At 42.3% G+C, this 26886-nt stretch overlaps 3 protein-coding genes across 4 annotated transcripts; all 3 read left to right on the top strand.

Annotated features, from left to right (window-relative positions):
* The first annotated feature begins 378 nt into the window (after positions 1-378).
* On the top strand, positions 379-2620 carry LOC127774485 (leucine-rich repeat extensin-like protein 3). The gene has a single exon (XM_052300747.1). It carries the CDS (start codon positions 537-539, stop codon positions 2088-2090), a length of 1554 nt encoding a protein of 517 aa, XP_052156707.1. The 5' UTR covers positions 379-536; the 3' UTR covers positions 2091-2620.
* A 5864-nt stretch (positions 2621-8484) lies between these two features.
* LOC127774501 (uncharacterized) lies at positions 8485-14451 on the top strand. Of its 2 annotated transcripts, XM_052300770.1 has the most exons (12): positions 8485-8746; positions 10630-10986; positions 11463-11622; positions 11720-11744; positions 11919-12008; positions 12409-12580; positions 12711-12784; positions 12912-12981; positions 13094-13165; positions 13248-13387; positions 13521-13594; positions 13959-14451. In XM_052300770.1, exons 2-12 carry the CDS (start codon positions 10666-10668, stop codon positions 14024-14026), a joined length of 1266 nt encoding a protein of 421 aa, XP_052156730.1. In that variant the 5' UTR covers positions 8485-8746; positions 10630-10665; the 3' UTR covers positions 14027-14451. The 2 variants fall into 2 exon arrangements, with proteins under 2 accessions (XP_052156730.1, XP_052156723.1); XM_052300763.1 differs by lacking the exon at positions 8485-8746 and having other exon boundaries at positions 10184-10986.
* A 3074-nt stretch (positions 14452-17525) lies between these two features.
* On the top strand, positions 17526-21168 carry LOC127774559 (GTP-binding protein YPTM2-like). The gene is made up of 8 exons (XM_052300823.1): positions 17526-17693; positions 18510-18582; positions 18907-18954; positions 19034-19081; positions 20176-20247; positions 20343-20498; positions 20633-20736; positions 20834-21168. Exons 1-8 carry the CDS (start codon positions 17680-17682, stop codon positions 20928-20930), a joined length of 612 nt encoding a protein of 203 aa, XP_052156783.1. The 5' UTR covers positions 17526-17679; the 3' UTR covers positions 20931-21168.
* The last annotated feature ends 5718 nt before the right edge of the window (positions 21169-26886 follow it).

Raw genomic sequence — 26886 nt, 5'->3', positions numbered from 1 at the left:
CATCCCCACAAATTACAATCAACAGGGAATATTATGTGTTAAAACACCCTTTTTCACTTTTCTAGCAGTTCACTTTTTTTTACCACAGTAGTTTTTTTTTTTTAACTCTACCACCATCAGTTTGAACTGGACAAGCGGACACTCAAAACCACACACGCGTCGCGCCCGCAGCAACTGTCGGTCGCGAACCCCCGGGAGCGTGTGGGGAGACGAAAATCGCGGGGGACCCACCGCCCTCTCCTCTCTCTCACTGCCACCCCCTACCCCACCCACTGACACATCCTCCCCACGCTACGCGCACACACACCCAAAAAGAAAAAGAAAAAAAAAGGAAAAAAAGAAAGAAAAAAGCTTGCACCCGTGGGCCCCACCAGCTGAGCTAGCTCCCCTCCGCGTGTGTGTTTATAGGCTTATAGCTGCCTCTCACTCCCCCTCTCCTCCTCTCCTTTCTCTCTCTAAACCTCTCTCTCCTCTCTCTCTCTCTCTCTTGAGTTCTTGGTTGATCGCCATTGCCCGGAGGAGCTAGAGGAGATGAGATGAGGGGTGCGGGGTTTCTGCTGCTCGTTGTGTTCGCCGTTGCCATCGCCGGTGGGGCGGTGGCGGCGGCGGCGGATTTGGACGGCGGCGATGGTGGTGGTGGTGTGGCGGCGGAGTGGCGGTTTCCGAGCTCGAGGATGCGGGACGCGTACGTGGCGCTGCAGACGTGGAGGCGGGAGGCCATCTTCTCCGACCCCGGCAACCTCACCGCCGACTGGGTGGGCCCCGACGTGTGCAACTACACCGGCGTGTTCTGCGCGCCGCTGCCGTGGGATCGTCGGGAGGTCGCCGTCGCCGGCGTCGACCTCAACCACGGCGACATCGCCGGGTACCTGCCCCCCGAGCTCGGCCTGCTCGCCGACCTCGCGCTGCTCCACCTCAACTCCAACCGCTTCTGCGGCGTCCTCCCGGCCACCCTCCGCCGCCTCCGCCTCCTACACGAGCTCGACCTCAGCAACAACCGCTTCGTCGGGAGGTTCCCCGAGGTGGTGCTCGACATGCCCGCGCTCCGGTTCCTCGACCTCCGCTTCAACGACTTCGAGGGTGGGGTGCCCCGCCAGCTGTTCGACCGGCCGCTCGACGCCATCTTCCTCAACCACAACCGCTTCCGCTTCGACCTCCCGGACAACTTCGGCAACTCGCCGGTCTCCGTCATCGTCCTCGCGCACAACAGCTTCGGCGGCTGCCTCCCGGCGAGCCTCGGCAACATGTCCGGGACGCTCAACGAGATCTTGCTCATCAACACGGGCCTCAGCTCCTGCCTGCCGCCGGAGGTCGGGATGCTGCGGGAGGTGACGGTGTTCGACGTGAGCTTCAACCGGCTCGCCGGCCCGCTGCCGTCGGCGGTGGCCGGGATGAGGAAGGTGGAGCAGCTCGACGTCGCGCACAACCTGCTCACGGGGGCGATACCGCAGGCGGTGTGCGAGCTGCCGCGCCTCAAGAACTTCACCTTCGCGTACAACTTCTTCACCGGCGAGCCGCCGTCCTGCGCGCGCGCCGTGCCGCGCTACGGCGACCGGAGGAACTGCCTGCCCAACCGCCCCGCCCAGCGGACGCTGCGGCAGTGCGCCGCGTTCTTCGCGCGCCCTCCCGTCAACTGCGCCGCGTTCCAGTGCAAGCCGTTCGTCCCGGCCCTGCCGCCACCATCGCCGCCACCACCATCACCGCCGCCGCCTTCGCCACCGCCGCCATCCCCACCGCCACCGTCGACATCACCGCCTCCGCCTTCACCACCACCGCCATCTCCACCGCCACCATCGCCTCCACCGCCTGCACCAATCTTCCACCCACCGCAGCCGCCGCCGCCGCCGCCACCACCCGCGCCACAACCGCATCCGCCATGTCCGGAGCTGCCGCCACCACCACCGCCACCGCCACCCTGCGGCGGCGCAACACCAGCATTGTCACCACCACCTTACTACCCCGGGCCATGGCCACCTGTCCATGGAGTACCATATGGCTCACCACCACCTCCCCCTCTGCAACACCACAGCTCATGGCCACCGATCCACAGCGTACCATATGGATCACCACCTCCTCCCCCTCTGCATTGATAGAATTTCTCCGAAGAATGTTTGGAAACATGCATGTGTTCCGCTCTTGCTCCTCACATCCGGCAAATCGACAGCAGCGGAAGTCGCACACAAGTATACGTGGTCATTATCGTTCTTATTAGCTACTAGTGTTCTTGGTTGGTTGATTGATGACTACCGGCGTGAAGAGCGTAGTAAGGTGCACAAAATTTTGTTTGGTTATGATTTGTCGGCGTCAGCATCGAAACAGTTTGTGTTGCTGTGGTGTTGAAAGGGATTGGGAAGTGGTGGGGGTGTGAGGATTTGGGAACATATGATTGATGGCTAATTGGGTTGTGAATAATAAGGAAAAGTTTGAGAGGGACAGGAGGGTTTGGCAGAGGATTGTAGGTGCAGGGATATATGTGGTTGTATAGATGAGAATCATGAGTTCAGTTCAGTTAAATTCAGTAGTAGTAAGACATAAGTTTTAGAACAAAAGGATTCTGTGTCATTTCTTCCTTCTGTATCACAATTACTTCTGGCTATTCAATTCTTATTATTATTTAGTATGGATTCTTGAGAGTTGTTCTTCTTATGTGTTGGATTGGATTTGTTCTCTACTTGCTAGTGTTGTAATCCTCTAGTTTGATCAATTGCCTTCTTTCTTTTCCTCCTGCTCTTTTCTGTTTTGTGATGTGAATTGCTGCTAGTGGTTACCCACTTTGCAGAGTATAAAGATTAAAAGAAACATGTTCTGGTTTTGCTTGTCATTTTATACTTTGACCTGCTTTCTATACATTCCATCAACCTGAATAATAGGGGAGCCACATGCTCTGTCTCTGAATTTTCAATGGCTTCTGATTGAATTCTGTCTCATACTGACTTTCTGTCTAGTTTAGCAGTTTGTGATTGGCATTTTTAAGAATGTGCATATCTAGAATGGTTGAAGAATTTTTATCTCTAAAACCAACCACAAAAAATCTCATAACACTACCTAAATGGTTAATCAAATCTTTTATGTAGAATGCTAGCAGAATGGTGAAACTACAACTGCAAAATTCAAATTAACTTTTGTAAATGCACTTAAGAGAATCTCTCAAAGCCACAAAAGTATGTGAGGATGGTGCAAACTTTCTTTAGGGTTTCCAGGGTCTCTGTCTTGATTAAGGCATAGTCGAGGTGCAGATATCCTGGCTTTCTTGCCATGTGCTTGCTTGCTTCTGAAGAATCCAGCCAGAAATATGATCTGTTCCAATAACATTTTCTCATGTAGAATTGTTCTAGAAGGGTTCCTGCTGGTTACTATCATGATGTTTAACACTGCAGGTCTGCAAGAGATGAACTCTCATGCACTGTGAACATGTGAAGTTCACTGGAGACTAACAGTGTTAACCAAGTACTTACTAGAATAATCTTTTGATTAAGTTCATTGATTGGTTAGTCACTTGGTTGGAACATCTGCCGGTATCAGAAGAAGCAGAGGATGACAGCCCGAGATTCTCAGTCCAAATAATAATACAGAACTGTTTAAGCAAACCATGACTTGCTGAAAAGTGAAAAGAGCTTGTGATTATAATGTTGTTTAACTTTTGCCTTTGGGACTGGGAGACTGGCTTTGGTTAAGATTAAAAATTAGTTACTCCTGGAAGCTGTGGTGATTAGTGGCACTACACACACACACTGGTTGGTCAGCCTTTGGTTCTTTTGAGGTGAAAAAAGTGAAGATGATGAATCTGATCTCGCTTGCTTTGTGTCCGAGATGACCGTTATGTGCACCTTTTCACTACTTTAGCTGCTAGCACGCCTGTTCTTCTACTGTGTTCCCCTAGTTTTCTCATTTTTTTTAATAAAAATTATACTCAAGATATCTGAATTTGATTTTTTAAAACAAAGTTTAAAAATAGGCCCTCCCATCCCCATATGTTTGCCACCGAATTTGATTTCTTTAAAACAAGGGTGTAACCCTCATTTCCATTACCAGAAATGTTCATACAGTTAACAGCAACCGACACAAGCCACCGAATTTGAATGTTCTCTCAAAGACTTACAAACTTTAAAAATGTGAAGACAACTAGTGAGAATCGAAATTGGACGGTGGGCATACACTGTTGCATCAGAGTTCAGTGGAGCCTTTCAAGTTGGCCGAAGAACTGAAGAGGATAAAAAGGAAGCTACTGAATCAATCACTTTGATAACAGTATGCCAATAGTGATCAATCCACTATACCTACTATTCTTGATTCTTCTACTGTCTCCCATTTCCCCATGAACATGCACTCCACTTGTTTGATTCGATCCTTGCATCTCACCGCCGAGATTGCCGCTTACACAGGTTTGTTCTACAGCTAATGAAGGTGATTAATCCAAAACTACGGGAAATTAATTAGGCTTTGCCCTTCGAGGAGTCCAGCCTATTGCGGCCCAATTAGGGCCCAACTCGAATGGTCGTTGCGAGGCCCATTGGGCCGAAACATTTTGCAATTCGGTCCCTGTTGTTTAGGATCGCTACCAAATAGGCCCCTCCTTTCTTCCTTCCCTCCGGTGACGGCGCCGCCGCCGCCGCCGCCGCTAGAGCTCTTCCGCCGGCGACGGCCGCCGCGGATGGGCTCGCGGTGGAGCGTCTGGATGAACCACAAACTTCTCTCCTCTCCTAGACGAAGTGACGAACCCCAGCCTCGGTGCCGGAACCCGAGGCGAGGCGACTCCGGAGTTCCTGCTCCTCCCGCCACGGTCAGCCTCCGCCGCCGCCGCCGTATGTGCGCCGGCGAGTTCATCTCGTCTTCCACATGCACCTGGATGCTGCGTTCTTCACCGACGCCGCCCCCATCGGAGCTGTTCATGGTAACTGAAACTCTGAATACTCTGTATTAACATCAATAATAAAAGACGAAGAACATTTACTGATTTTTTATAAACGAATATTAGTCAGAATTGGTTGTCTAAAAGAATATGTCAAGTGTCTGAAACAACAAAAGTTGAATTCTGTTTTGAAATAATAATCACATCCTGTGCACGAACTTTTGATCTGAATCTGATCATGAAAATCATCATTTTGCCGACAAACATCGGCCTGAATTCCCATTTGAGGGACTGGGATTTGTTGAAGTCCTGTGTTTTTTTTTCCTCTGTCATATGGGCCAAATAAAATGACTCACGGTGTTTTGGACCCTAGGTGCGAATCTGAGCCAAATTCTTGTGTACTACTAGTCAGCATTGTTAGAGTTGAACTTGGCCTCGCCTTCTCCGGTTTGTGGGAGATGACTCATGGTCTCAACTCAACTCTCATGGATGCTTCATGTTTTTTCCAAGTTTTTCTTGTTAGAATATTTTTGAGTATCAATCCTAGTCTTACACAAACAAGGTTAACTAGTTTAACACTCCATGGGTTATCAAATTTAGATTCAAGATTTGTCTCTGCCAGTTGGAAAGAGCCAGAATATAGCTAACTTCCTGGCTCAACACTCAACACATGCATACATAGGCAAAATTGCCTCTCTTGGTAGCTAGTATATAGTAGTAAAAAGTGGAAAAGCTGGCACCCGCCCGCATCCTCGTAGATTTAGGGCCTGTTTGCTTCACACCCTGAGAATCACGCCTGAGTCACGCACGATTCTCATGCGTCCGATTTTGGTGGCCTGTGGTTGGATGCACCTGTCTAAGTGAGAGCGCTCAGGTCAGGGCACCATCCAAACACGCCCTTAGCCTCTGTTTGGGAGGAGGGGTTGCTCCTCGGCACATAAAACGATGTTCGTATTAACATGTGGTTAATTAAGTATTAGCTAATTTTTTTTTAAAAAATAGATTAATATGATTTTTTAAGCAACTTTCGTATAGATACTTTTTGCAAAAACACACACCGTTTAGTAGTTTGAAAAGCGTGCGTGTGGAAAACGAGGGTAGGGAGTTGGGAACCTGAGGAACGAACAGAGCCTGCGTGTGCAGGGGACGCATTCGTGGGGTGTGTGTGAGTGTGTCTGCACCAACTAACCGCACTCGCACATCTGATGTGGTAACAACCAAGTGATAGTCAAATCAGATAGCACCCTCTACCTCCATTTATCCACCCCCTCTTTTCCAAGGGGTCAAACTAACTGTTGTTCCCTTGTAAAATCAATAAACTAGAACAAACTGCATTTTGCAGCAGATCAAGGAGACATTCCTTTGACGTGTTGAGGAACAACGTGGTCCAAAAGGGCAAGCAAGAGAAGGGAAGAGAAGCTTTTGTTATTGTTGCTGCGTGTGTGTGATGATTCTTGTTCCTTGCAAGTGATGGTTGTTGCTTGCTTGCTCATGGACCATAAGGATTGGCACTAGCAGCAGCAGCAGCAGCAGCTACAGCTTCTTCAGTGGCTGGCTGGCTGGCTGGCCTCCTGAATCTCTTCTGAATTTCTGCTTGCTTGCTTTGGCTGTAGCTTTCTGCAGGGGTCAGGTCAGGTTGGGTCAACTTGGTTTGCAAGCCTCACCGGCTTTACCCGACAAGCATCAACGATAAAACGGTTCAGCTCACGCCATTAGTGTCTGTCTTGTGCTGCTTCTACTCCAGGATAGCTGGCTAGCCATGTTGTTGTTGTAGTAGTAGTAGTATCTGGTTGGCTGCAAGATAGGATAGCATGGCATATAGTATCTCTTTTTCATTCGTTTTGTGATGGCAATTTGTCGACAGAGAGATTCATTGGGTGAGTGAGATGAGACATGTGTGCACAGGATGTATATATACACTGACTGGTGAATGGTGATACTTCATTTGCCTGTTTTTCTGGAGGAAGTATCTCGTATTTTTTCAGTCCATTCCACGGAGAAAAAAATAATGTAAATACGAAGCTTGTCTTCGTCCGCTGGTTAGCTTATTAGTCGCAACTAAAATTTAATTTTTAAAACATAACTTTTAGTTGATTTTAGGGGTTTATTTTCATTGTGGTCTATTTTTTAGTATTGGTTGGACTGCAAATAATACTGATATAAAAATTTGACATATAAATTATTTTTATTACTCTGTTCAATTTTATAGCACTTATTAGCCGTTGCTTAACCCATTAGAGCGGAACATAACTCTTTTGCTTGCCCGGCACTAAAAAGTTGTATTTCTAATTTCTGCGGTGCAAAATTTGACGAGGTCCTATTTATATGACGCTCTGTGAGACGAATAGTTATAGTCTGTGAGATTTTTTCATACTGAGTGAGGAGGGCATGGCATTATCACAAAGTAGCTCAATATTCGTGTTTGGAACACCCGAGAAAATTTTGAATGTTCCCTGTTTTCGTGTGAAATTTCTCAGGCAGGGATCAATTCAAGTGTGGTTCACCTTGTGCTGCAAAAGAGAGCCACACAAGAAAGGCTCCCAAAGATTTTGTAATTTGTATGCATGCGTACATGTACGTGACAAGGATTGGAAAAATCTTCTACTGTTGTGGCAGGTATGTACAAGAGCTGGTAGAGGCTGGGGTGCAGTTTGGCTGTTCGTCCAGCCAACCATTCTGTCCAACCCAACATCGTCAGGATAATTTGGTAAGGATACCTGAAAGTTGGTAAATGCCAGGATCATTTTGTTATTTATTTGTTAGTATTAGGTAATGTATTTTGTCTTGAATTAATCTTGATGGATTTAATCGTCGTAATACCCAAAGTATATATCTCTTTCGCAGTAAATAAGTGGAAACAACAGTGTCAAATAACCCCCGAATTTTGCTCTATGATGTAACCATGGATCATGAGTTTGATGACTCAGACAAATGGCACGCTCTAAACAGTTAATAGAGGTATGCACTCCCGTAGTTTACCTTTCCGCTTACAAGTCACTGTTAAATTTTAAAATTTAAAGCTTATTTTTGGACTTGATTTTTTTCTCAATTATAGTTTGTTTATTTTTCAGTATTTGCTTTTGAACTGATAAAAAACTCACATAAAATTTTCATTTATAAACTATTTTTTGGTTGTTATGATCAGCATAATAGAAACGGTGACTTTCGATGGATTATTTATGATTTTTTTTAAAAAAGAACTTTCTACTTCAGTATTGGCTTAGACAATTTCCCACGAACCATTTGTTAGCTCAATTTTCCTCGGTTTCATAATCTATCCAATCCAAAATCACCCGGTTAGAAAACGTCCAAAATGTCTAAACTGATGTCCCCAGGCACAAGAAGAAATCAGCACACATACTTCATTTGGTTATGTACACAAACACCACGTACTATGCGTGTGTGGTAAGCGTAGAGGATATAGGACCTCACATCTCCCAATTCCCAAGAACAGTAAAAAAAAAAGGAGCCCAAAGAGATTTTATCTATTTATCTATCTATTTATGCATGGACAAGGGCACAAGTCTAACGAGAGACCACGCAGGGCGTTTGTGGAGAGAGACGGGCGGCGCTGCCAAGTAGGGCATTCCCGCCAGGTAAATTCCCGGGCTTTTTTTCTTTTGCTTGCTTCCTTTGCTTGTCTCCTTTGGTTGCGGCGGGAACAAAAAAAGAAAAAAAAAGAAGCGCACCGCGCAGCCGCGCGCCACCTCCACCTCCACTCGTCCTCCTCCTCCACTCTCGCAATCTCGCACATATGCGATGCCCGCCAGAATAAAACCCTCCTGCCCTCTCGCCAATGGCGGCCGCTGAAGCTACCTCCTGCTCTTCTTCCTCTTCATCTTCGGCGTAGCTCCATCCCTGCTGTTGCATGTAGGATTCGATCGATTCGTGGTGGAGGTAAGTAATATCCAATCTCTTCTTGAGTCTTAATTTCTTGGTAGATTTATCTCTTCTCGATCTCCTGTTGTTGATGATGATGAGTTGCCGGATGCCTGCCGGGACTTCGCTTGCAAGCAGCTGCTGTGTGCGTTTCTTGCGTGGGAGTCTTTCTTGGCTGCCTTCCTCTACTACATCTAGCAGATTCTTTCTAATTAAGTTTCGATCAATATGTGCCTTTGTGATTTGTGATATATATTTGAATGGTAGATTAATTAGTTATTCGGTTGATTTTGCTGGATGCATGCATGTAGCTAGGTGAGATGGATGAACAATTGAACCCCTGTCAGTTTGCCAAGTTTAATTAGTCACCACCTGCAAATCAGATTGAACTAGAGGCGAATTAAGGAGATAGTTTCATTCTGCTCAAGTTCTAGACTAGAACATGAGGATTAATTAGATTTTTACTTAACCTGGATGGATCCAACAAGAAAAGATTCTGGTATTCAGAACTGAGTTCGGTTCACCAACGTGTAGTACTCTACAACTATAGTCAAAAAAGGAGGAGGAATATTGTTATGCAACGAAATGAAATGACAGCCAGAATACTGTAGATCAGCATATTCCAATATTTTTTTTGAACGAACATGTGCTAATTTTATTGAATATAGGAGAAGTAAAAGTTACATGTATAAAAAAGAAAGAACCGTACAAAAGGACAAAGGCCTAAGGAATTAAAAGCACTAGGTGTTTTGCTCCCGATTCCAATGTTTTGAAACAAATAGATTTTAACAAATTATGTTTGAATATTTAAACTATTCCAAACCAGGATCATAAATTCATAACAGATCGGCAAATAGCGTGCCCGAGATAGCAGGAAGATACTAGCACCAACGCAATCAAATATCTGAAAAAAAAATAAATTCTCTGATTCTTAGCTCACACGTCACACAAGTAGTAGTACTATCAATCTATCATTTCTCAGGGGAATTTAACCCAACCAGACCCTTTTGCTTTCCACATTCCACACCATCTCATAATATGCTTTCATAGCTTTACTGCTTTACTCTTTTTCTACATACATCCAAGGCTGCTGCTGGTCATCAGAATTCAGAATGAGAAACATGCCAATGTTGTGTCCTTCTCATTCTTCAGTGATTGCAGTCCATGGAGCTATGCTGATCTCTTTTTGTCCATCTTTAATCGTCCTAATCCTGCTTTAAAGCCAACCATGTCATCAAGAATTGATCAATGTTCTTTTGAAAACCTCTTTTTGTTTAGTATGTGTTCTTTCATGTCCCTGTCAAGACAGATAAATTGCACAGCACAACGTGTAGCCTTCTGCATGCAGTCCACAGGCCTTGGAAGAAAACCCTTTGATGATGAGTGATGTTGATTCTTGAGCAGATTTACACACAACCCAAAAATACTAATGATGAAAAGGAGTAAGATTAAGTAATCCGTTACACGGCTTTCTTTTATTAAACACAAGCTTTCTTTTCTTGCAAACATTGTTCTACTAGTGACATAAGTTAGTTACTAATTACTAGTTAGTTAATGGTTCTAGTACGGATTTGATGTTTTTATGTAATGGTCAATGCGAGTCAAAGATGATGAAAGCTGCAGGCATTTGCAGTGGGCTTGCCTACAAAGCAAGACACGGACAAACAAAAACAAACGCTCTCATTTGGGAGTTCATGTCTTTGGTGCAAAGGAAACACACGCATGTACGTCGCGATCATGCGTGCTCGATCGGCGAGCTATAGCGCGCTAACGGACAATCTCATGGTCACGGATCGAGTGTGATCGATGCGAGAAAGCAGCTTGCGGGCGCGATTTCTTTCTTTGTCTGCCTAATTCAGTTGATGAATCTTGCATATGGTCTTTTGTGTTGTGTACTGCAGGAGTTGAGCTTGTCAGGTGTTCGTTCTTGGGGATCGATGACGCTGGGCAGCGGCGGCATGGCGGCGGAGGAGGGCGGCGGCAATGGCGAGGCGGCGGCGAGGGGGGAGAGGTGCGTGGTGGTGGCGGTGGAGGAGACGTGCTGCGCGTGCGCGCAGCTCGTGGTCGGGCCGCCGAACCCGATGATGGCGAGGTACGTGTACGCCTTCGTGTTCCTGGCGACCAACCTGCTCGCCTGGACGCTCCGCGACTTCGGCCACCCCGTCCTCGCCGAGCTCCGGCGACTCCGCGGCAGCTGCCAGGGCGCCGGCTACTGCCTCGGCGCCGAGGGCGTCCTCCGCGTCAGCCTCGGCTGCTTCGTATCCTCTTTGCAATTCAATTCAGATTTCAGTCTCAGATTCAGCTTGCATTTTGTGAGGTGGATTTTTGTCCCTGGAGGGACATCCCTCGTTTTATACATGTCATTTAAAAAGTTATCAAAAAAAAAATTTAAAAGCAATTGTCAAGATAGATTAATATATGATATATTTTTTCACAAACATGCGAGTTAAAATTTAACCAATATAATTCGAAACAAAAATAACAAATTTGACCGTATATTAAGCGTTCTATTCATAGTCAAATTTATTATTTTTTTTTCTATTTGTATAAGTTGATTTTTGAATTTACATGTTTATGAAGTGACATCACATATTGATTTATCGTACTAATTTTTTTTCAAATTTTCAATGACTTTTTAAGTGATATACAAAAATGAGGAGTTATCATCTTAAGGGATGAATTGAGTTTTCCTGCATTTTGTGAATTTGATGTCCTTGACGACGGCGATCACCAGCTGTTCTTCTTCGTGATGTTCTTGTCGACGGTGAGGACGAGGAAGACGCACGATCGCCGGAATTCATGGCACTCCGAGTGGTGGCCGGCGAAGATCGTGCTGTGGATGGGCTTCACCGTCGTCCCCTTCTTCCTCCCCTCGCCTCTCATCCAGCTCTACGGTCAGTGTTGCCATTGTCACCCTCCTCAGCTCCTCTCACCCACCCGTTCTTGATTCCTCTTTGCTCATGGTGTTCGTCTGAATTTTCATATTTTCAGGGAAGATCGCGCATTTCGGAGCAGGGTAAGCCCCGCATGCACATTTTCTTTTTTAATATAAAATACTATAACTTCCGGCCTCTTGCATCAACTAGAGATGCATACACGCAACCAACACACGTTTTTCAGCACGTTCAGCTGAATCGGGTCTCGTTATCGACGTAAAACTGATGGATCATATGATGCGCAATTTTGACAGGGCGTTTCTGGTGATCCAGCTCGTCAGTGTCACCCGGTTCATCACCTGGCTGAACGACTGCTGCCGGTCAGAGACCAACCTGAAGAGATGGTACGTCTACTGATCAAAGCCGCTGATTTCTGTTCCATAAAAAAGCAAATCCAGTTCCCTCCGTCCTAAATTATAAGACATATATTTTTTTTACACGGTCTTCAATGATATACTTCGATCGTTAGTTTATTCCATGCTATATATTTCCAATAAATATGAAATTAGCATCACATGAAAGTATTTTAAAATATGAATGTAATGATATAACATGCATAATACTTAGCATATATATATATGGTTAGTATAATTATTAATCAAAAGTTACCGAGTTTAATTTTCCTTAAAAAAAAGGTGCCCAAATACGAAGGGAGTACTATGATATGTCACATCAAATACCTGAGTACAGCTCACCTGCAATGGCGGCGTACGTCTGACATGGGTTGAGGTGGTGGTGGTGCAGCCATATGCAGGTGCAGGTGGTGTCGATCGCGGCGTACGTGGGCTCCATCCTGGGCGTGGTGCTCATGTACGTGTGGTACGCGCCGCGGCCGTCCTGCAAGCTCAACATCCTCTTCATCACCGTCACCCTCGTCCTTGTCCAGCTCATGACCGGCGTCTCGCTCAGCTCCAAGGTCTTGTGCGACTAATTTGCTTACTTCTATCCGGATCGATCGATCTCGATTGGAACAAGTGTTCTCGTGTCTGAATCTCTGAATCTGAAATCTGCATTTGCTCTGTTCTTGGATTGGTTTTGGGTTTCAGGTGAAGGCTGGCTACCTGGCGCCTGGGCTGATGGGGGTCTACATCGTGTTCCTCTGCTGGACAGCGATCAGGAGGTGATTATTTTCTTTGAAAGATTCATTCGGATCTCAGTTCTGAATTTGTGATCTGATCATCCATGGAATCGAATCCATTTTATAACACAACTTTGGTTCTTTTGTTTTTTTTTTGGGCCATGAACAGTGAGCCTCACACAGAGATTTGCAACAAGAAAGCCGAGGTTGCAACGAGTGCAGATTGGGTTAACATCGCGGTAATCATCCAATCAACTGTTCAGAAATGAAATTTAACAAAATCGAACAATGTCATCATCTGCTTAACTGCTGCTGTATAAATCTGAAGAATGAAATGTCCAACATCTGCAGAGCTTCGTGATCGCGGTGATCGTCATCGTCACGGCGACATTCGCTACGGGGATCGATTCCAAGTGCCTCCAGGTCTGTCACTTAACTGAACTCATCAGTGATCAGGGTTATGATCATATCGCCATTGATGCTGAAATTGCTCGAGAATCTGCAGTTCAAGAAGGCCGAGAGCGAGCAGCCCGAGGACGACGACATCCCGTACGGGTTCGGCTTTTTCCACTTCGTGTTCGCCATGGGCGCCATGTACTTCGCTATGCTCTTCGTCGGCTGGAACGCCAATCAAACCATGGAGAAGTAATAATCCCAGCCATAACAACTTCCACTGGTCTTTAGCTTAATAACTTGATAATCCATTCAAGGAGATCAAGTAACCATAATCCGGTAACTGATTGCAATTTGTTATGATCCGGTTGATTGATTGCGTCAGGTGGACGATCGATGTCGGGTGGGCGAGCACCTGGGTCCGGGTTGTCAACGAATGGCTCGCGGCGATCGTGTATAGTAAGTGAACCAAACCATGTACTCCTTCCGTTCCAAAATATAAAAATGGTTACTTTTTAAAACTTATATACCATAATATATAAGTATTTGTAGTACCCTGATTGCAACACACAGAAATCCAAGCATTTTGAAACAATCAGAATTTTGGGAAGAGAGCCTAACCAATTCAAAACTTAATCAATGATACAAGTGAAAATAAATCTTTTTTCCGCCACAAACCTTAATCTTTACTAAGCAGGCTAGAAATACTTACATTTTAAAACGGAGATAGTATAACAATATCTAGCCGCGCAATTGCACGAGCTACATCTGCACTAGCTACTGTATATTACTGACAAAACTGCCGTTGCACCTGCACTTTCAGTATGGATGGTGATTGCTCCAATTGTCTGGAAGGGAGGGCAGGTCGGCTCATCGCCAGAGGGCACATGACACAAGGAGAACAAATCAGAATTCAGAAATGGAGCTTCGTCAGATGATGCAGCGATAAATACTTGGTCAGCGACAAACATGTACGTAGCTGCAGGCTGCATGATCAGGGAGATGTACAGGATGAGAAGAACAGTTTTGCTTTCGTTGCAGCTGCTGCAGAGAGGCATATGCAATTGGCATCCATTGCCCATACGAGTGTAGCTAGCTAGCTAAGCTAGATATTTGTATGTTCAGTTTCCTCTCCTGTTACTGGAGAGGGCAATGCATCGAATCAGCAAAGCATATTGTCAAATGACAAACTGCTGCTGAACATGCAAAAGGGGCAGCAACCCTTGGAATATACGCAGACTTCCTGAAACAGTGACTAATTTCTGTCATTTGGAATTTCAGTTCTGATCTGAAACTGGGTACTCATTGCCTATCTCTCTCTCTCTCTCTCATGATTCAATATTTATGTAGGGTACTCCTATGATGTAATCTGATCAGGTTACAAAGCTTGAAGAAATCTTGTTTGAGTGAGAGGGTGACTGAGATCTCTCATGTGATGCATGCATCTGATCGATTCTGATCAGGTCGGCCAGGGACATGAAAGAAATGATTTACTCCCTCACTTCCAAAATGTAAAAATATAGTACTGGATTAAACATTTTATAATACTACAAATCTAGATATATATATATAATGTCTAATCTGGTACTTCCTCCGTTTCACAATGTAAGTCATTCTAACATTTCTCACATTCATATTGATGTTAATAAATCCAGATAGATATCAATATGAATGTGAGAAATGCTAGAATGACTTACATTGTGAAACGGAGGGAGTAAGTAACTCTTAAAAAATTAAATACTAATCCATACAAGAGATCAAACAAAAGGAATAGACAAGCATCAATCGTTGGAGTAACTCATTTTCTGATATTGCCATGCCCTGATTTCTGAAATTTTGTCCTATGAACAAAAAAAAATGTGTATATGCTCTAAATTACGATGTTATGATGGAAAATGGATCATACTTCGCCTTTTCTGCGGCTTCCTACATGCCTCCTATTCGCTGATTGTTGTTTCCTCACGCTACTCCTACTCTATACACATTTGCATGCAACCTAATGACCCCTCTTGTTTGCAGCAATATTGTACTGATGTACTCTCCCGTCGTAAAAAAAACTCAACCCAAGAGATGTCATACAACGAATCTAGACAAGTGTCACATCCCTTCTAGATACACATTTCAATACTCGTGGCACGTTTTTCAAACTGCTAAACGGTGCGTTTCATACGAAAACTTTCTATATGAAAGTTGCTCTACAGCGCGGAATATTAGTTCGAGCGCTGCACAACGCCCTCTCCTTCTGGTTTTCCCGTTTTTTACCACACCACTTTTCCTCCGCATCCCACATTTCCTCGGTTTGTTTTTTTTTTGTTTCTTTACCACTCCACCTTCAATGTTTCTTTTTTCTCTTTTCCATCTCATCCGTGCTTCATCCATGGGCCCAGTAAAATATTAACCATCTAGATTTTTTTGTTTTTCGTTCCTTATTTGTAGTTTTTGTATTTTCGCGTTTTAGTAAACTATTTACTGTCTAGTTTTTCTTTCCAAGTTTTCCGTTTTTCTAGTATCTCCGCACGTTTCAAAAGTAACAAATTTACTCCGTTTACTCCGTGGAGTTTTTCATTTACTCCGAGCCTCCCACATCCGCTCATTCAAAAGTAACAAATTTACTCGCATGAATGCCTCCATACGCAATACCTGGATGGTCGTAAAAGAATTACTACCAGCTTACAACGCTAGTAATTCTTTTACCAATATTATAAATATTGTTTAGATTTCGTGGTCTGTGAGTAAAACAATTACTACCTTCCTTTCGATATAGCCCATGATCTCGTAGCCACCCTGTAGTAATATATTTACTGATGTGTTTAATACACAGTATAAGAGTAAAAACCGAGATTTCCTGGTATGCGACTATGCGAGTAAAACAATTACCACATTCCTCTCGATATAGCCATGATCTCATAGCCACAGTGTAGTAATATGTTTACTGATATGTTCAATATACAGTATAAGAGTAAAAATCTAAAACTAAGAGTATTGTTGATCTGTATCACAAATAATCGTATAAATGAAAAAATTACTAGCTCAATCACACACAAGCGATAAAATTACTCACAGCTGAATCAAACTAGAAAAAAAAAATGATTCAGCCAAAAATCCATCTAGTGGCTTTGCTGGATCTTGCTATAAGGATGAAGAGCACGGTCTATGTCTTGTGACTGGTAGTGGAGAGGGTAACCGGGTGGCGAGCAGTAGTCGACGATGGAATCATGGAAGGATGTAGCAGTGTGGTATAGAGATGAGCTCGACGTTGCGCAGTAGCAGCCATTCATCATCTAGCAAGCACGAAAAAAATGCAAAAACATTCTCGTTCATGTCAATACAGATGACGAGCAAAATAAAAATAGCAAACAACTTCCATCACCGGTGGACTCCACCCTATTCTCTGCGGCCAGCCACATGGAGCACGATGTGCAAATGTAGGACCTGTGCAGCCCATCAATTGAGATCAGGTAATATTAGAGATTGCACGTTAATTTGATTTGCAAAAAAAATTAGGGCTTCATGCGTGAAGTTGAAGGAGAGTATGCATATGCAAATCAGAGTGTCATTTCCTTGCTTCTTCTATCAATGTCGCCGATGTGGAGCAGCCGCTGGTTGTTGCTATTGGCCTAGGTGAATACCTCTTTGCTGGTTAAGGTGATACTTAGCGTCCGGCAGCGAGGCCCGAAGCGTGCCTTTGCCTCAACCGCCACCGGCCACTGCCATCAACCACCACGGTGTCATCCTCCTCCATGGTGTGTCGCCGATCTGTGGGGTGGGATGGTGGATCGATCCAGATCCAAAAAAAAGGAAAAAATGAAGTAGAGGCGAGAGTGGTTGGTTGGGTACGGGAAAAATATAATATATACCAGAAGCAGAGAAATTGTTTTTATCGCAGTTAATCATTTACTCCGATAATGGTGGGAACACGATGCGGGACGTGGGGTGGGATCGGAAGCAGTGGAGTTGTTTTTATTATCGAAGTAAATCGTTTACTCGAATAAAGGTGGGTGGTTGGGGCGCGCGATAGGAGTAAATTGTTTACTCCGACAACGGTAGGAGTGAAATGACGGGACGTGGGGTGGGGTGGGCCTGGGCTGATGCATGTTTGGCGCTTAGAATTCTATCAAATTAATCTATGTTTCAAGTTTGTAATAATTAAAACTCAATTAATTATACGTTAATATTACCTCGTTTTGCATTAAAACACTTAATTTTTATCTCTAAGAGAAAAAAACACCACCTAAATTAATTTTTTTAAGCATGGAGAAAGTACATATTTTTTGTTTTTACACAGCTGGTAGATGTGTAGCAAATCCAAAATAAAATCCACGAGCCAAACGCGTCCGTGGAGCAGTCGAGCCGAAGCAAACGCCGCCCGCTTCCGAGTTCCGAGTCGGCGCGGCGGACGGTATATTTATCATCATCCTGCCCCCCTGCAAAATCCTTCCTACTTTTACGACACCTCCCCACCCCCCGTCTCCTTCTCCCTCGTCTCCAGATCCGTGGGTCGAAGCAGCGGCGGCGCCCGATCCACGGCGGTCACTCCCTCCGCCATGAATCCCGAGTAGTAAGCACTCCCATCCCTCGCCTCCTCCTTCCTTCGCATGGTTCGTGATCTCCGCCCCCCGTTTCGCCGTGCTGCTCGTTTGGTTAGGTTGCCCGGATCTGAGCGGGATCCCTTCGCATGGTTTCGATCCGGATCTCAACTTGGTGGCTAGGTTTTTCGTCTTCTTCACACGTGGTTTTGACGACGCGCGGGTTGTTTTTTTTGTTGACGATGATCTCCTCATTATCACGTCAATTGCAAAAGGGGGAATTCGGCAATCGCTCATCACACCATGATTTGCTGATGTCTCATACATATTTGGGGAATGGGAATTGGATTTTATTCTACCAGGAAATTTAGTTTATAATGTTGCCTTATGTGCGTGCCAATGTATCATATCAGCTCATGTCCGTCTGCACTGTAGTTATGTGTAAAAACATTGCCATAGTTTTGAATTTGGATATCTTCGACAAGTACTAATACTAGGCATATTGGTCCCGTTTGGATATTAACATACTTTTGGAGCAGATGTATATGCGTCATTATTCAGTTACTTTTACCTGCATATATAAGGGAGTCCTAAATAATACAATGGTCTCTATTGACATTTATTCATGCCATGATTTGATAGTTACCTATAAGGGAAGTTGACTTTTGGGATATGGAAAGATAACATTTTATTGTAAATAATTCCCACTACTGTAGGAGTGCATTACTACATGTGATAAAACACTGTGTTGAAAAGAAGAAGGTAGCAGTTGTATGCATGTAATTATTATTTCATTTTCTCTATGTACTGCTACTGTAACACTAGTTTTTTCTTTTGGTCAATTTCAGCGACTACCTTTTCAAACTTCTCCTCATTGGTGATTCTGGTGTTGGGAAATCGTGCTTGCTTCTCAGATTTGCGGTATGAGTTTAACTCATTGTCTCATTCTCCTAATTGTGTTTTTGTACTAAGTCATTCTGGAATAAATAGTTCTTATATGTAAATGTGCTTCAGTAGAAACATGCAGTGTAGGATCATACCTCACTATTGCAATAGCAAAGTGGTTATGATAATTATGCAAGGGATTCCTTCCATTGGTCATCTTTTTGTTATAAACATGAACTGTAAGATCATGAATCCACAATTCACTCGTATTAAATAATAAAGAATCAAGCATGAAGCTTGACTAAATTTTCTGTTACGTAGATTGTGAATGTTATTGATGTACTTGCTTCCTGTGATTAGGATGACTCATACCTGGACAGCTATATCAGCACAATTGGAGTTGATTTTGTAAGTAATATATTGTTGATTTACTTGAGTTAAGTTTACTTTTTGTAGCACAGCAATAAGTTGTGCATTTTGTTTGCAGAAAATACGGACAGTAGAGCAGGATGGGAAGACCATCAAGCTTCAAATCGTAAGATTACTACTACCTTTTCTTCATCACTTTTGATCCCGTATTGTTTTTACTTGTGCTAGACAAATTCATAAATAAGGATGTCCAGTTATGATGCAATGGTTATTGTGAATGAATCTAGAAAGATATGTTTTGAAGGTTATGTTCCCATATTTGTGAAATATTGGTGCTGCTCATCGGTGAAATTTCATTTTCCTTGCTCGTAATAGATTCTATAGATTCTTGAGAGTAAGTTATATGGTGTGCCCTCATAGTCAGGGGTGAAAATTGTTCAGTTTATGATTTTTTGCGGTTGTGGCAAGATCTGGTCTCAGAGGATTTACCATCTTAATTGTGTTCTCTTTATCCAAAGGGTAAAGTCTATTTTTGGGCCTTGAACTTTGCTAAGCCCATTTATCACCCTGAACTACAAAACTGGTTATTTTTTCAAAACATTCAAAGCCAGACACAACACCCTGAACCATATGTTATGGTGGTTGTCATGAACTTTAACTAGGTAAGTTTCATGGTGGTGGACCTTAATATGCATAATAAGAGTCTGAATTAGGAAAATCATGTCTATTTCAAACAAAACCACTAACAAATTATGTCTCAGGGTGTCTTTTGGCTGGTTTAAAAGTTGAGGGTGAAAAATAATCGGTTTCTTTGTAGTTTGGGGTGAAATAGTTTGAACAAAAAGTTCAAGGGCTTAAAATGGACCTTACCCTTATCGAAATATGCATATGATATTTTTTTACCCATATTTGAATGTGTTCGAATGCTGAACGTTGTATCGACACCTGAACTCAATTCTGGCAAGTATATACTTTATAATATTAAAACCCAGAATTGAATTCAGATATGGGCTATGGAGTGCTTTGGTATGTCCGTCATTGTTATTGCAAATTGTGCCACTGATGAGAAATCTTTAAATTTGTTTAGAAACTATTCTTTTTTGAGTAGCAAACTTTGAGAAGTACATTAAACTTGGTGAAATGTGATCCATATCCGTAGAGTAATCTGAAGTGGAGCAATGGTCCAAGTGCATCATGAATTTAGTATTTGAAAATATTGTTAAGACTGTGGTATGAGTATACTCTTTTACTTTGTTACAGTGGGATACTGCTGGACAAGAACGTTTCAGGACGATTACAAGCAGCTATTACCGGGGAGCTCATGGAATAATTGTAAGTTGGCCACATGATCCAACCGCTATTTTCTGCAAAGTATTGGCCATCTTGTCCCTTTCATTAAACTAATCCATCCTATCTTGTGCATGCAGATTGTATACGATGTGACAGACCAAGAAAGCTTCAACAATGTGAAGCAGTGGTTGAATGAAATTGATCGTTATGCAAGTGACAATGTAAACAAGCTCCTTGTTGGGAACAAGAGCGACCTAACTGCCAACAAAGTTGTGTCATCTGAAACAGCTAAGGTAAGCTCTCCAGAGTCATTTGATCGAATGTGTATTGTCTTTGATCGACTGTGTATTGGCTTTCTCACCATTGTCATGTGATGCTCTTATTTATATGCCTTTAACATATCTACAATCGTTAAAATATCCCGCAGGCGTTTGCTGATGAGATGGGCATCCCCTTCATGGAGACAAGTGCCAAGAACGCCACTAATGTGGAGCAGGCCTTCATGGCTATGGCCGCATCCATCAAGGACAGGTACAACTTTAAATCCACATGAGCAGTGTAGCTCTTGTATTACCCTCATATCTGGGTAGATTTTAGTAACGAACATCCCACCTGTCATTTTTCTCAGGATGGCTAGCCAACCGGCCGCTTCAAATGCAAGGCCACCGACCGTGCAGATCCGCGGGCAACCTGTCAACCAGAAGACGTCGTGCTGCTCGTCCTAAAGATAACCAAGTCTTTCCTTCCATGTAAAATTCGACGTATGTTACTACTGTTTGCTCACTACAACGTATTTGTGATATTCATTTGAACGCCCTTGATACCATCTTTTCTTTAATCAGATGGTAAGGCAGCTGCAAATATATATGTAACCTTGCTTTGTTGCTCTTTGCTCACGAATCGAGAGGAGCAAGCAGAACCAGTGTATTTGATTCTTTTCACGCTTACATTTTTCCCATTTCATTGCATACAAGTATTCTGTGTTGAGGTTTAGTTAGACCGGACAGCGGACTGATTACAACAATTTTACAACTTGTCACAGGTGTTGGAAAGTTAATTTTGCATCGGTAGAAAGACTATATCTTTCGTTGAGTGATTAGGTCCAATTATTTTGTTCCTTGCCGTGAGCTGGGTCCCATATTTTTATATCTAATCCCATGAACGTCAGTGTTGTTCTGGATTCCGAACGTCTCACACGATCGCTTCGGGCCTCGCTGATAACGCTTAGGTTCACGACATCCGTGGTGCCCTCAGTAGTCATCTCCCAATTCTTGGCAGTCTGGGACGCCGTGCTTCCCACCTAGCTGACCCTAGGAATGGAGGACCGGCTTGTCAGACTTGGATGAGCAACCGACAATATTCGGCGCACTCTGCCTACCAGGCCTACCTTCTGGGCCTCCACTCTTTTGCTTGCGCCGACCTGCAATGGGATGCTAAAGGGCCTACCTAAATGCAAGCTTTTCCTCTGGTTTACACTCCAGCAGTGTTGTTGGATAGCTGATCTTCTGTTAAAGTGCAGAGTCGACATCCATTTATTTTGCCCCTTGACCCCTTCTGTGCTCAAGAGTTTGAGACAACAAACCATATCCTACTCCACTATGTGTTCGCTCAATAGGTGCGGCACCGCGTGCTATCCACGGCAGGCTGGACTGGTAGCCTACCTCTAGAGCTCGCCTTCTAGAGCAGCTTTGTCAAGGCTTCGACTCCTTGATCTTGCTGGTGTCCTGGCAGCTCTGTAAGGAGTGGAACTCCAGAATTTTCAACTCCGCTCTTTTGTCTATCCAGGTTGTCTTTGACTCGATTATTCAAGATTTTCAACTCCTCTCTTTTGCCCATCCAAGTTGTTTTTTCAACTCCAGTCGAACGCTGGATGGCTTATCTCGACATTTTGTTGGGAGGATAGCAGTGCTCTTTTACTTGCTTGCTCGTGTCTTGCCTAGCTTCTAAGCATTAGTCCTTTAAGTCCCTTTTCGCCGGATTTTTGTGCTAGTTTTTTTTTTCTCTTGTACCTCCTCTGCAATGGCCTCTGACTGTTGCCTTAAATTCCACATTCTTATAATATATTGATGTGTAATTTTTTTACGCGTTAGTTAAAAAAAAGACACGCCATGGCGCGCCCCAGCACATGACACAAGGAGAACAAATCAGAATTCAGAAATGGAGCTTCTCATCAAGATTTTGAAAGTCACACGAATTGAATGGCATATTCTGAAAACGGTGTGAATTGGATGGCATATACTGAAAAATCTCTTCGTCAGATGATGCAGCGATAAATACTTGGTCAGTTATACAGACACGTACACTGCTGCAGTTGCATGATCAGGGAGATGTACAGGAGAACAGTTTTGCTTTTGTTGCAGCTGCTGAAGAGAGGCATATGCAATTGGCATCCATTGCCCATACGAGTGTAGCTAGCTAGCTAAGCTAGAGCTTTGTATGTTCAGTTTCCTCTCCTGTTACTGGAGAGGGCAATGCATCGAATCAGCAAAGCCAAAGCATTGTCAAATGGCAACTGCTGCTGAACATGCAAAAGGGGCAGCAGCCTTAGGAACAAACAGTGACTAATTTGATTTCTGTCGTTTGGCACTGTATGTAATTTCAGTATATATTTCAGCTCTGATCTGAAACTGAATACTACTCATTTGCCTATCTCTCTCATGCTTCAAGATTTATGTAGGGTACTCCTATGATGTAATCTGATCAGGTTATTTTGGAGTATTAACATATCTGGTGTCAGTGAGACGGTGATTGAGATCTAGTACTAGTACTATCATGCATGCATCTGATCGAATCTGATCAGGTCAGCCAGGGACAGAACGAAATGATTTAACTCCAGTGTTGTTGCGGTGAGCTGGAGCGTGCGTGCAGGACAAACTGAAACCTGAAACCGTGGGGCGTAGTACTACTGTAGGAGTATTACGTATCGTGCGATTGTTTGTAGCGCCGTCTAAGGTGAGTACACTAGGTGACAGGCCAGGTACATCGTCATGGCAAACGTCAGAGTTCCAGACATACATGGCCCAGAAACCAATCCAATCAGTTGTTCGCTTGTCACTTGTGGCTGTAATTCAGTTGCAACTGACCTGGCTGAACCCCTCATCGTTTGGCTTTATGTTCTCTCTCCACAAAATATATATACTTCATCCGTTCTAAAATATAAAAACCTAGAACCAGATACTACGAATCTAGATAAGCTGTCTGTCTAGATTCGTATAGTAATAAAAAAGTCCTAAGCTCTTATATTTTATAGGACTGAGTGAGTAAGAAATAACATATGCTTAAAGAAAAAATGTCCTAAGTTCTTATACTATAAATCTGAATAAGGAGAGGTATATCGTTTCATGTCTACAATTCGTAGTACAAGATATATCTCATTCAACCAAAGTACTTTATATTTTGGGACGCACGGGGTAAGAATCATCCGCTGCTAAAATTTAAATCTAAAGTTTGTTTTAGGATATTTTAATGTAGTTTTTAGATTAGATTTTAAGTCATCAATAACATATATATGTAAAAGTTTCATCTAAATTATTGTGACTTGCATATAATAATTAGATTTTAAATTATTGTTATTGCATATACATACATACATACATACATACATACATACATACATACATACATACATATATATATATACATATATATATACATATATACATATATGTATGTATGTATGTATGTATATATGTATGTATGTAAAAGTTTCAGCTGATAGTGAATCGACGGGGACCTTAGCCTACCAAGTCACATCGGTCACATAGATCGACAATGAGTGTATGCAACTGCAATCGGGATTGTGCATGAATGAATGATTGGTTTCAGATCTGCATCCATGTCAAGCTTCACTCTTCTTGTATGTTTTGGCCACAGCTCTGGGCCTCATGCTAATCCGTTTTGCCGCTCGCAGTTCACGTGGTTTGGCAATACATCAATTTGGCGTCCTGCTTATTGATCCGGAAGCAGTACTGCTCTTGTTGTAAAGCGAACCGTTTCAATACTGAAACTTGCAAGCAATGATTGATTTATCGATCACCACCTACTATAGTTCTCTTTATGATGAGATTGCTAATAAAAGCGGGCAAATTAGTCCCTCGGTAAGAAAGACTTATGAGAAAGGCTAGTAATCATGCACGTGCAATCCACGTTTGATAGAATATATCACACACAATATGCATCTTTGTGTTTTAATAACTGACAAAACTAAGAATTTGTTGGTTTTATATCAATTACAATAGACTGGAGTACATAATTTTGCAAAATATTATTGCATTTGTGATTTGCAGGGGATTGGAGCTCTGGCCAAAACCCACTTCAGTCCATAGCTTTGCTAATAAAAAGATCCAAAATTTTGAAGAAATGAGTTCACGATAGTGAAGTGAGTTAGTTCATGAACAAAATCACTAAACTAAATATATTTTAACGAAATTTTTTAGCATACTTTACCTCAACGGAGAATAAAACTCCCAGCATAGTCATATAAGGATATGGTGTATATGCTGAGCACTCGCATATTGTAGCTACAAAATGCTTTACCTTGGGGAAGAGGCCTGCCCTTTCGGTCCAAAAGATCTTCAGGCTGCCAAGCTGAAAATATAAAATATCAAATATTGAATAAATTTATCTACAATAGTGCTTCACCTTGGGGAAAAGGCCTGCCCAGAAAACTTCATCTCTTAGTTGCAAAATATAGCATTTAAAATTTGTAAAAAAAACAACTTCTTCATCTACTTTATCATCTCAACAAATTATAAGTATCTCATTTAATTTATTCACCTATTTACTCAACTCAATTTAATCATAATCATCATATCCCACATTAAATTTGACCTCTCCTTTAAAACCCATAAATGTTTTTATTTTAAGACAAAGGAAATCGGTAAGGGCAATGTTAACAATAGAGCAAACTGCTAGTTCTATCTTTAGCTAGATCATGTAATGTCAATATAATGCATACTATATCATCAATATATGGTCTACCTTATTATTTCGTAACACTCATTTGAGTCCATGCTAAAGTTGAATACAGATCTATGGTTTCTCTTTTCCAACTCAACAAAAATTTAATATACTCTATAACAATTATTATAGCACGCTCACATCATGTTTACTTGCTCCAATGAGATAGTTGGAGAAGTCCTCTTTTACGAGTAGAACTGCGGGCATACCACTCCAAGGCTCCAAGCTCACACCAATACACGTGCATACGTAGTCACATGTGTCCGTTACTTATAGTCCAAAATTGTATGACATAGAAGATGTATAGCATACTCATCACTTTCTTCGAGTTAATAGTGCTTGTCATTTTGAATAAAGATATGGTCTTGACCGCTATTTTTTATTACAATATATGTAAAAATATCAATAAATATATGATTTTATTGAAGTACTTTTTAAGTACAATCTACATATATGGTCACCATATTTCTAAGAAATATTTTAGATATTATTTATAGTCGAAGTTTTTAGAGTTTGATAATAGCCTTGTCAAAAATAACAAATATTATCAATTCGTAGGTAGTTTTACACGCTACATTTACTGTATATTTTAACCCTTATTAAAATCCTAGCGCACATATGAGCGTAATATTTATGTACACCAAAATTTAAAATTTCATGTGTAAAGTCATACACCATGACTCTACACCGTATCATTTTTGTGTCCCTGTAATATGGTAATATATTCTTAAAACTAGTGTAAGTTAGTGCTAATTAGTGGGACACAAGATCCACCAGCACTAATCCTGGTAGGTTATTAAGCGTACACATGTACATTTAGCCATCTGGTCACATATATATTAGCTTATCAATGGATCTCTTTCTCTCCAAATTCGACCCAACCTATTTGCAATTGGCAGGTTGACAGTAATAACCTTATACCATATATCATAAACATTAGTTCGCATTGGAACGGTGTTTTAATAAGTTAACAATTAAGGTGAAGAGCGAGAGGTCGACGAAGGTCAGAAGTAGATATTGTAATACGACGGTGTAATATCTATCTTCTAATTATCTCCATCTTAAAATATGGTAATTTTTAACAATGAATCCAGATAACTATTATCTCCATATCCTAAATATAGTAACTTTTGATTATTAATCTGGACATATAATTATCTAGATTCATAGCTAAAATTACTTATATTTTGGGATGGACGGAGTATTAAATATGGTACTCTTGTATAATATCTACTACTTCCTTTCCAAAATATAACTTTTAATTATATATGAATGTGGATGGGTATTTGTTCATATTATAGCTAAGAGTTGTTATGAATCTGGATGAGTAGTGGTTCAGATTCATAGCTAAGCGTTTCTATATTTTAAAATGGAGATAATATTGTTGGTGACAATGGTGTGCACATCAATTTCAAAAATTTATAGATGAACTTGTGTTAACGAAATATCACATCATTTCCTCTCGTGTATATATAACTTATAATGTTACAAATTGAGCATATACCGTCTAAGATTGTATATGTTTTTCACATCCCTTAAGCAACGGTGTTGTGACGTGGAGTTGTGCGTGTACAACTTTACTAATCAGAGATTAAAATTCCTTGAGGGCACACATATTACATATACCCTACACTATACTTCCTTTGTCCCAAAGAAAAATAACTTCTGAAAATGAATCGATTCATCCTTAGAAGTTAATTTTTTTTAGATAGAGGTGTAGGA

Source organism: Oryza glaberrima, chromosome 1, assembly GCF_000147395.1.
Source record: "Oryza glaberrima chromosome 1, OglaRS2, whole genome shotgun sequence".
Classification (NCBI taxonomy): domain Eukaryota; kingdom Viridiplantae; phylum Streptophyta; class Magnoliopsida; order Poales; family Poaceae; genus Oryza; species Oryza glaberrima.
The sequence above is the reverse complement of the archived record's forward strand: the minus strand, read 5'-3'. Positions and strand labels throughout refer to the sequence as shown.

Excerpts from the sequence above, each read along its gene's own strand:
- LOC127774485 (XM_052300747.1), top strand. The coding sequence starts at position 537 with ATGAGGGGTGCGGGGTTTCTGCTGCTCGTTGTGTTCGCCGTTGCCATC.
- LOC127774501 (XM_052300763.1), top strand. The coding sequence starts at position 10,591 with ATGAATCTTGCATATGGTCTTTTGTGTTGTGTACTGCAGGAGTTGAGC. Across the intron at positions 12,581-12,710 it reads GCGTCTCGCTCAGCTCCAAG|GTGAAGGCTGGCTACCTGGC; the intron begins GTCTTGTGCGAC and ends TTTGGGTTTCAG. Across the intron at positions 12,785-12,911 it reads TGCTGGACAGCGATCAGGAG|TGAGCCTCACACAGAGATTT; the intron begins GTGATTATTTTC and ends GGCCATGAACAG.
- LOC127774559 (XM_052300823.1), top strand. Across the intron at positions 18,583-18,906 it reads GCTTGCTTCTCAGATTTGCG|GATGACTCATACCTGGACAG; the intron begins GTATGAGTTTAA and ends TCCTGTGATTAG. Across the intron at positions 18,955-19,033 it reads GCACAATTGGAGTTGATTTT|AAAATACGGACAGTAGAGCA; the intron begins GTAAGTAATATA and ends TTTTGTTTGCAG.